This window comes from Lipotes vexillifer, unplaced genomic scaffold (assembly GCF_000442215.2).
Source record: "Lipotes vexillifer unplaced genomic scaffold, Lipotes_vexillifer_v1.1 scaffold1691, whole genome shotgun sequence".
Taxonomy (NCBI): Eukaryota; Metazoa; Chordata; class Mammalia; order Artiodactyla; family Lipotidae; genus Lipotes; species Lipotes vexillifer.
In genome coordinates, this window is record NW_006789046.1 from 2,882,159 (window position 1) to 2,892,298 (window position 10,140).

General features: G+C 59.7%; 1 protein-coding gene across 1 annotated transcript; it reads left to right on the top strand.

The window, feature by feature from the left end:
- The first annotated feature begins 5,711 nt into the window (after window positions 1-5,711).
- Window positions 5,712-9,549, top strand: CANT1 (calcium activated nucleotidase 1). The gene is made up of 3 exons (XM_007462356.1): window positions 5,712-6,342; window positions 8,140-8,343; window positions 9,179-9,549. The coding sequence occupies exons 1-3, from the start codon at window positions 5,712-5,714 to the stop codon at window positions 9,547-9,549; spliced, it is 1,206 nt and encodes a 401-aa protein (XP_007462418.1).
- Window positions 9,550-10,140: the final 591 nt, after the last annotated feature.

Consider the following 10,140-nt stretch of genomic DNA (forward strand, 5'->3'; position numbering starts at 1 on the left):
GTGGAGGTAGGGGTGTCGGAGCCCGTCTTCATTCTTAACCGTAACCAGACCTCGGAGGGGCTCCTGCTTCTGGGGTGGGGAGGTGGCGTCACCCTGGACAGACATGCAGGAAGAGGTCATACCGCCTTCCTTGGGCCTGGGAACCCAGTGGCAAGTGGACAGACCCCAATGCCACCCCTGGCTGTTTCAGGCCTGTTTTCTAAGGAAGTTTTGGTTTGACAGAAACCGGAAAAGCATGAGTGTCAGTGAGCCGTTCTTGATACCCACCCTAAAGAGGGGGGACCGGGAAGGAAATTAGGACCCGAGCCTCCTGGATGCTTGTTGCCCCTTGACAACCAGCGACTTCTTTCTGTGGATGTTGCAGTGGGGCTGGTGATGGAGAAGGAAGCCAGCAGGGGTGCCATGCCCTGGGGTTTCTGAGCAGGAGAGGACTTGGCTGCGGGGCCCCTGAACAGGCGAGCCTGGCTGGTCAAAGAGCCTGTGACTTTTTGCTGCAGCAACTTGGTTCCAGTTTCCCGGGTTATATAAAATCAGCCCATTATGCTGCACGTGGTGGGACTGACAAACGTCTTGTTACACTAAAGCAGACATTTAAACTGCTTAGCATTTTGGAGGCACGTGGGCAGGGGGAGAAGTGTCAGCCCGGCCCGACTGGGAACGGCTTTATCCATTTCACCTCTCACCTGCACTGGCTCGTTTCTCTTGGTTCTCGTGGTTTGGTTTGGTTTGGTTTGGTTTTTTAATGAAAATGCAAGCTCTTGCTTGGCACCAGACCTCCAGCAACAAGACACTACAGGCAGCTCACCATCAGTTTTAGGTGATAAACCAGCAGACCGTGGCATGGCGTGAAAACGCGTGTGATTGTAAACTTTCTTTTCTACAAAATAAAAGTAATTCCTTGGGATCGTAAAGGAGGGATGGAGACCAAGGTTGGGCTTTGATCCAGTGGTGAAGCTAAAGGGATTTTCTGGAAGGCAGCCTGAGTTCTCCTGTCACTGAGAGCGGTTGAATGATTGTTTATTTAAAAAAGGTGATCGAACCCCAGGTGTCCTTAGGTCTTGGGAGCCAACCTGACTGAGCAGAGGCCCTTCGCTCCTGGACTCAGAGTCAAGTGGGGAGGCTGTGGACCGGATCGCAGCCAGACAGATGGCAGAGCCCCTGCCCAGAGAGAGGCCTCACACAGAGGCGCGGCAGGCACATCGGGGGTGCGTTGGTTTCTAGGGCTGCCCTGACAGATCACCACAAACTTGCTGGCTGAAAAGAACACATGTGCCCTCGTAGTTCTGGAGGCCAGAAGTCCATCTGAATGTCATTTCACTGGGCTGAAATCATGGTGTGGGCAAGGCCACGCTCCCACTGAAGGTGCCAGGGGGCAATCCGTCCTCTCCGCTTTCCAATTTCTGGGGGTCCCCCGCGTTTCTTGGCTGTGGGCCTCTTCTTAGTCATCGAGTCTCCCTCTGTCTCCCTTCCGTGAGCACACATTGCGTTTGTGGCCCCACCTGGATAATCTCCCCATCGCAAGGCCCTTGACTTGCTCTCATCTGCAGAGTCTCTGTTGCCATAGAAGGAGACAGTCACAGGTTCTGGGATTCGGCCTGGGTGCCTCTGGGTCCAGTGTCAGCCCCGCCCCGCAGGAGGGACGCTTCCTGGTGGGGGAAGGGCACTTGACCATAGACGCAGGGCAGGAGGGGGAAGGGACAGCAGAAGCATGACTCTCATGGGACAGCCAGGGACTTCTAGATGGTTCCGTGTGGCCGGGTGGAGAAGGCATCCCAGGCAGGGGTTCAGCACACGGATCGTGGGATCGCAGACAACATACTGTGCGTGGGGAGCGAACGCAAGGCGATGAGGCTTTCCCTGCAGGCTGCAGAGCTTGTCCTTTAGCAGGAAGGCGTTGGGGGCTAGTAAAGATTCACTTTTTAGGAAAATCTTTATGTCAGTTGTGTGGAGGATGGATTGGGGAGGGTCTAGCCTGGGGATCTGTTCGTGGGGGGGAAAGAGCGTGGATATTCTCAACTTTGCAGGCTGTCCAGGTCACTGACTCTGCAGCCGTGCCTGGTGCTTACAGGGATGTGCGGGCACCTAGCCAGCTTTGCCTGCAAAGCCGCACCCCCCCAGCAGGTGGGCGAAGGTGCTAGTAAAGTGAGGAACAAAGCAGCCAGCCAGCAGCAGGCAGTCAGCGCCAAGGCCTACAGCATCTGAGCCAGCGGCCATGGCGCTGGGAAGCCAGCACGTCACATACACAGTCCACGTGTGGAGAGACGGAGGCCCAGAGAAGCCAGGGCACTTATCTGAGGTCATGCGGCCGGTAAGTGGCAGAACTCAGGTTGGACCCGGACGGTCTGGGTCATCAGAAGGCCAAGGTGAGACAGGACCAGGGCAGAGGCCATGGGGGTGGGAATCCAGAGCTGGGGTACAGACGGGTGAGGGGACCTGGCACCTGCCTGGATGTGGAGTGATTTTGACTGAGGATGGCCCCTGAGGGCTGGGGGTACCCTCAGCCCGCAGTACATTCCTGAGGGGAACCTGCGCCGGCCACAGGAAGCTCGGCAGCTGGGCTCCTAGCCTGGATTCCGGGGGAAGATTCAGGCTTGGAAGGTGTGGATTCAGGAGAAGAGGTGGGTGGCAGGGAAGGAGGCAGCCTTGGGGGCTGAGAAGAATCAGGCAGGAGGAGGACCACAGACAGGTCACAACTCACATCCCCGTGCCTGCCGGCAGGAGGTACAACAAGACACCCTACGGGCTGGGATCTCGGGGCTGGGCCCCCGGAGCAGGCCTGTCGGTGGGTCATCTCCGGGGGCAGGGGGCAGACCCTGGCATGGGCGGGAGAGTGAATGCTGTTCCAGGATGGTGAGGTGGGGGGGAACAGAGGTGTCACAGGGTGGGGGCGGGCTCTCCATTCATTCGTAGATTCATGGATTCACCTTCATCCATTAACATACTGAGCGCTTTCAGTGTACCTGCGAGTGAAATCTGGAGATGGAGCAGTGACTCGGATGGGAGATTTGGACCAGTACAGATGGCGGGAAGGAACCAGAAGAGCAGGCGGGGCTGCACTGAGCCTGAGCAGGAGGCGCTCTGCCCGGACCAGGGCTGGGGGGCCGGCGGGCTCCACTGGCCCCTGGACGGTGGCCACAGATTCTCTGCTGGGCGCGAGTGGGCGGGAGATGGGACAGGATCACTGGTGACAGTGAGGATAGTGACTCAGGGACGGGGAGAGGGTTGACCGGGGGCGGTGAGGACGCCACATCGCAATGGCAACACATCTTCACTGGCAGACACTGTCCACTGCACCTGCAGCTCTGTGACCAGGGGGCAGCTCGACCATCAGGGACTGATCCAGGGCCGTGGGCTTGCGTGTAACTAAGGTGGGGCTCAGGGGTAGGACGCTGAGGGGCTGCTCAGGAAGTGGGTGTATTTTTCACTCCTTCAGCACTGGATGCTGTGGGGTAGAGGGTGGGCGGGCACAGGGTGGGCAGGGAAGTCCTTCTGAGGAGATGAAAGCGAGACAGCCGGGAGCCGGGGCGGGAGGACGGCAAGCCCTGTCTGGGGGACGAGGGAGGGCCGGCTGGGGCGTCGGCACAGAAGGGAGGCTGGCGTGGCCAGTCGCCTGGGAGGGTTGAGGGCTGGCAGGGGTCGTGTGAGTAGCGAGGGTTTGCTCACGAAGCAGGGAATGACGTGGCCAGAGGGACTGGCTTGAGTAGTAGGTGTCGCTGGCTGCGGGGCACAAGCGGCTGTCAGGGAGGGAGTGGCAGCCGGGGCTGGAGGGCGGCCTGTGTGGTTGGGGTGAGAAGGGGCCGTGAGAGCAGATGCGAGCCGATGGGGAGGAGAGAGGTGGCCGGATTGCTGGGGCCTCTGCTGGCGGGGCAGGTCCTGCGGAGGAGGGGAACCAGGGCTGTGCCTAGGCTTTTCGAGGCGGTGGTGGTTCGTAACTTACTGTCGAAGTATGTTCAGGTGGAAAGTTCCATCTCCCAAGGTTTTGATGAAAGTTTTGACCAGGGCAACTGCAATTGTGGCCGTCCTCCATCACCACCTCTGCTCCGGTGGGGAGGAAGATTTGTGAACGAATGCATGTTAGAAATCCAGGCAGAATTCTGACTAGGAGGTGAGATGCAGGAATTGAGAGCTCATTGGTGACCCTGGGCTGGACGTGGGCACAGGGCAGCTTTGGCCTGGCTGTGCTTTTGAAGCCTCGGTTTGGCGCGACCAGAGGAGGGCCTGGGACTCCTGTTTCTCCCGCGGAGTCCTCAGCGACCAGCTTGTGGCTCCGTGGCAACTTGGGGGGCTGCTTCCTGGGGGGGGGGAGTCCTCTCCCAGGAGGGGAGCTGGGAGCCAGTGCCCAGGGAAGGAGAGGAAGGCTCCGAGGCCGTGCTGCAGGGCCGCACGCATCTTGCTTCCTCCTCAGAAGTCACTTTTCTGCACTTGACCCTGTGGCCGAAACCTAAGAATGTCCAAAAAGCAAGGGAAGGGGAAGGCCTGGTTTCCATGTGGACCTGTTGTCGTGATTTTTCATCCTAGGAGCGGGGCTGCATGCTCTGCATTTGGGGGGCAAAGGGTGGGGGGTGGCACAGAGCCGCCAGATCCCCGTGAGACCCCACAGCCTTCCCAGCTGCTGCCTGGTGGGGGGAGGGGCAGCTGCGTGGAAAGTCACACCGTTGGTTGTTTTGGGGGCCAAGGCAGAAATGCTCCATGGCCCGAGGGAAGTTTCTCAGGCTGAGACCTACTGAGTTACAGCTGGAGGCCGAGACTGAGAGCGGCCGAGGGCTGGCGTTCTGCTGATTCCGCCCTGGAGACAGTGCCGGCCTGGTGCCACTGTGGCCTCGCTGAGCTGCGTGGTCTGTGCCGGGGACAAGAGCTGCTGTTCCTGGCCGCTACAACCAGCTCTGGAGCTGTGCTTCGAGCTGCGCCCAGGGAATGGGCCGTGGCGAGCCACGCTGTCCTTGGAGCTGACACGCTGGGCTCCAGGCGGCGAGGGCCCGTCAGACTCTGGTCCCTCAGCCATTTGCATAACAGAAAGACTCCAGGGGACAGAGGTTGCCAAAACCAGAACTATTTTTGTTTGGACTGCATGTGTTTTATACTTATACTTGAATGTTACAGAAACCTAACCCAGGAGGAAGTAACAGCTCACTCACTCAGTGAGCACGCGTCTGCACTGTGCAGTGTTCTAGGAGTTGGGGACACAGGTGGACAAACTGATAACTATAACATGACGTCAGGTGGTGACAGATGCCAGGGAAGGGGATGGAGGGTGCCGTCGGGAGCAGAGCCATCAGGGAGGGCTTCTCGGCTGAGGTGACCTTGGATTAAAATACAGACCTGTACTCTCTCTGTTACCCTGTCCTCCGACCCGCACCCCACCCCCCAGCACGTGCTGCCCCTCCCGCAAGATTGCAAAGCACGGAACCTTCTACACGGAACCTTCTCTCACCGAGCTTTCTGTCTTGCCAGCTGGGATAGAGGAGATGGAATAACATTGCTTTGGAAAGACTTTTCTTCTTGCTGAATAAGAGTAAACACAGATACTGCTAGAGTCGGGGTTTATTTAAGCCAAGGAACTAGTAATGGCACAGAGTCGCGGCGGTGCTGTTTACCCTGGTCGAGGCGGCCTCAGACCGTGTGCCCTCACATAAGCGGGAAGCGCTGTGCCTGGCAGGTCGCTGACCTCTCCTTTCCCCCTGGGTTGCAGGTCCCGCCTGCCCTTCAGTCTGATGCCCGTCCAGCCCTCCGACCCCCTGGAATGGAATGAGTCTATGCACTCCCTCCGGATCAGCGTGGGGGGCCTTCCCGTGCTGGCGTCCATGACCAAGGCCGCAGACCCCCGCTTCCGCCCCCGCTGGAGGGTGATCCTGCCATCCTTCCTGGGTGCCGCCGTCCTCTGGCTGCTCTACGCCCACCGCCCTCCTCCTGGCCGGCCCCCCATGCCCAATGCCCACAACTGGAGGCTCGGCCAGGCATCCGCCGACCGGTACAATGACACCTACCCCCTATCAGCCCCCCAGAGGACACCGGGCGGGACTCGGTACAGAATCGCTGTCATTGCCGACCTGGACACGGAGTCAAGGGCCCAAGAGGAGAACACCTGGGTCAGTTACCTGAAGAAGGGCTATCTGACCCTGTCAGACAGTGGGGACAGGGTGGCCGTGGAGTGGGACCAAGGCCACGAGGTGCTGGAGTCCCACCTGGCGGAAAAGGGGAGGGGCATGGAGCTGTCGGATCTGATTGTTTTCAATGGGAAGCTCTACTCCGTGGATGACCGGACAGGCGTCGTCTACCAGATCGAGGGCTCCAAGGCCGTGCCCTGGGTGATCCTGTCCGACGGCGACGGAACCGTGGGGAAAGGTCAGTCGGGCCGTCTGTCCCTTGGGCTCGTTGCGGTGCTAGAGGACAGGTCCTGGGTCACCCTCAGCTGGCTTGGTTTGCACACGTGTGCAGTGAAGCAGTCACGGGTCCAGAGGGAGGGGACGTCAGGGAGATCTAGCCTCCTCCCTGCCGCTGACCTGCGGCCCCCAGAGCATGAGCAGAAGCCTCCGAGACCTCGGACCAAAGCTGTGTCCGGGAGCGTGAGCTTCTGCCGGGGGCCTGCGGGGGAGGCGGGGCCTCTCCAGGAGGGAGGCTGGGCCCCGCCGCTGCTGCTCTCACTGCCCCCAGGAACCAGCCTCTTTCTGTGTCCTGCACCCTCCACGTGCCTCACCTTTAAAGCCGGGGCGTCAGATTTTCTCATTTTGAACCAAGACTTTATTAAAAAGCAAACGTCTCCTTTCTGAAAACCCAGCAGAAGGAATGTCTGTGTGAGCAGCAGTGACCGCCCCCCACCCCCTGAGTGGAATCTGGACCTCTGGCATCGGCTGTGCCCCACTGCTCTGCTGTTTGCCAGTAGGTGGATAGGAGAGCTGCGAGAGGCAGCCTGCGTGCCCAGAGCCTTCAGACAGGGCGGCGGGAGAGTTGGCACCAACTTCTGCGCGTGCCTGTGCCCTCGGGTGGGTCCGCACCTTCTAGAAAGCCAAACCCCACAGCAGGTGCCTGAGGTCAAAGGAGGAATCGCGTTAACTCCCTGGGCCCGCTGCCAGGCCCTCCCCCTGCCCCTCTTCCTCCCCCTCTCCTGGTGATAAAAATCTCTCCCAAGTTTGCCCGAGGCTGGGCAGGTTGGCAGGACTATCAGCCACCATTTTATTGAAAACATTGTTGTCCGCTTCCTGCCTCAGGCCGTCAGGGCGTGTAGGGCACCATCCAGTAGTTCTGTTTGCCCCTTGGATCGGGAGGAAAACAGGATAAAGGGAGCTCAGGGTTGCCCTGTGGTCCGTCATCCAGAGCCACCTGCAGAGCAGCATCTTGCAGGGAGTGTTGCAGCCCCAGCTCCTCGGGCTGGCAGGAAATTTGCAAAACATTTGCGAAGCAAGCACAATTTAGAGCACGGTGTAGGAACAGGTGAGAATACGCTAGAAGAACAAAGCGCCCACATAACCTTCAGAACTAAGCTCATGGTAAGTAAATCCGTCTAAGGAAACAAACATTGTTTGGCGTGGCTGCTGTGAGCCCCCATGCCAAGCCGCATTTAGCTCTGGTCGCTGGCACATAGTTGACTCAGGGGTGTGTCAGGTGTGGCCTCAAGGACCGCAGGCGCGTTCTGTGTGACTGTCACTTCCCTCCACTTTCCTAGGGTTGGGCGTAGTCTGAGTCGGGGCTGACAGCGCGAGAAACAGGGAGCTTGGGGTCCACGGAGATTTGTGAGTGGAGTGTGGGCCTTTCTGGCTGTGCAGGGCGCAGGAGGGTTCACCTGGGTTGTGAGGCGGGTGGTCCCAGCAGGGTTTCTGGGGTGAGTTTGGGAGGAAGATGCGGGGGCTCCGGAGGGCCGGGAGAGAGAAGGGGGAGGCAGCAGGCAGAGGTGGCACCTCTCTGCGCCCCGTTAACGCCGTGGGGTCAGCACTAAGGAGAGGATCCCAACCACCTACCCTCTGGGGTGGAGCTCCCAGCAGGCTGGCCTGGCCTCTGCTCTCTTGTGGCCGCCCTGAGGGACCTCTGACACCCAAGGCTGCGGACTCAGAGGGCTCTCTGCTCTTGCCTGACCAGACACAAGGAGCCAGGCCAGCAGAGGGCTGGCCGTCGCCTCAGGCCCACCCCCTGTCTCCCTGTCCCCAGGCTTCAAAGCCGAGTGGCTGGCTGTGAAGGACGAGCATCTGTATGTGGGCGGCCTGGGCAAGGAATGGACCACCGCCACGGGGGAGGTGCTGAACGAGAACCCGGAGTGGGTGAAGGTGGTGGGCTGCAGGGGCAGCGTGGACCACGAGAACTGGGTGTCCAGCTACAACGCCCTGCGGGCTGCTGCTGGGATCCGGCCACCAGGTGAGAGCCAGGCCCGCGAGCAGGCGCTGCGCAGACGGGTGGCTGCGAGCATGCGGGCTCCACGTGTTGCTTGCCGAGCATGGGCTTCGCTTCTTGCTTATTTGGCGATTCGGCTGTCTCTGACGGTTGCTCCCACCAGGCCACTGGGTTCAGGGGCCAATGAGACATTTTTTCTCTCACCCCGATTCACCGAGACAGACGGCCCGGCAGCCCTGTCTACAGCGTCCTCCCGGCCGCCACCCTGGGGTCAGGCCTCGCATCTGACGTGGTGGGAGCAGGTGCACAGAGCTTTGCTGCTTCATCCTTGTTTCCAAGAGTCATGGTTTGTAGTGGGGATGGTGGTGCTTAGAGCAGCCTGGTCACCCCTAGGCCTGGGGCATGTGACTGAGGACATGGCTTCACACCCAGATAGGCTCACTTCCTGTACTTTCCTGCTTCGAGGCAGCCTCTCCCCACCCGCCCTGATCCATCTTCACAGATCGGACCTGAGTGTTCCTCGTGCCTCTTCCCCTGGCGCTCTCCTTTGCGCCACTTGAGTAGCACCAAGGAGGCGAAATACAGACAGACCTCGTAGCCACGGCTACTCTGCAGCGCTGGGGAAGCCGGCGAGGAAGGGTGGCCAGAGAGTGGCGCAGCAGAGACTCAGCGCGGCCCCGCGGGCTCTGTGCTGCTGTCCCGGGCTCAGTCACTCTGGACAGGTGGGAGCAAAAGCACACGGGAACCTAAAGAAAAGATGACGGTGACGCGGCGCCGGGCCGCTCGCGGGTCTGTGTGCAGGGGCGAGGCCGCCCTGGCTCTGCGGAGGGCGGACGGTGACCGGTCTGTGTGTCCCCAGGCTACCTCATCCACGAGTCCGCCTGCTGGAGCGACACGCTGCAGCGCTGGTTCTTCCTGCCGCGCCGCGCCAGCCACGAGCGCTACGGCGAGGAGGATGACGAGCGCAGGGGCACCAACCTGCTGCTGAGTGCCGCGCAGGACTTCGGCGACATCTCCGTCCGCCACGTGGGGGAGGTGGTCCCCACGCACGGCTTCTCCTCCTTCAAGTTCATCCCCAACACCGATGACCAGATCATCGTGGCCCTCAAGTCCGAGGAGGACGGCGGCCAGATCGCCACCTATATCATGGCCTTCACGCTCGACGGACGCTTCCTCCTGCCCGAGACCAAGATCGGAAGTGTGAAGTACGAGGGCATAGAGTTCATTTAAGCTGGGAAAAATCAAGACGATGAGCAAGGCTGGGGGGTGGACGGTTTTAAGCTACGTCAGGACTCAAAATTTTATAAAAACCCAAGGACTGCACTTTTATGTGATGTTTAGTTTTGCTTTTTTATTTTTTCCTCGGAACTCTGAGGTGTGTGCCTGGTTTAGAGATTTCCAGAATTGGGAGCTCAGTCCCAGCCTGAGATGTGGCTTCTCAGAGGGGAAGGGGTGGGGGTCCTGGGACTGCAGGCCGGACATTTCCCTGCACTGCCATCTGGTGGTATAAGCTAGTCATTGCAGGCATCTTAATTTGGGGCCCATCCTCTGATTCAGCCCTTTCTTCCGTCTGACCTACCTTTCTTTTCTCTCCATTTCTTCTTTTGTTCAATAAATATTTCTTGAGCTCCTGCTGTGTGTCAAGCACTGTGCCCCCTCTGGGAACACAGCAGTGAGTCTGAAGCAGGCCTGCCAGTTAGGTGCTCCTGGGCTGCCCCCTTCTCTTCCTTCCTCGTGAGCCCCGGGCATTAAATCCACCCCTCCAGACCCCTGGAAAAGGACCTGTTTACGCTACAGGACATCACAGGGCTGTGAGAGCGA

Bases quoted from the DNA above. Each gene is read 5' to 3' on its own strand.
- CANT1 (XM_007462356.1), top strand. From the start codon at position 5,712: ATGCCCGTCCAGCCCTCCGACCCCCTGGAATGGAATGAGTCTATGCAC. The intron at 6,343-8,139 runs GTCAGTCGGGCC...CCCTGTCCCCAG, and splicing joins CGACGGAACCGTGGGGAAAG to GCTTCAAAGCCGAGTGGCTG. The intron at 8,344-9,178 runs GTGAGAGCCAGG...GTGTGTCCCCAG, and splicing joins TGCTGGGATCCGGCCACCAG to GCTACCTCATCCACGAGTCC.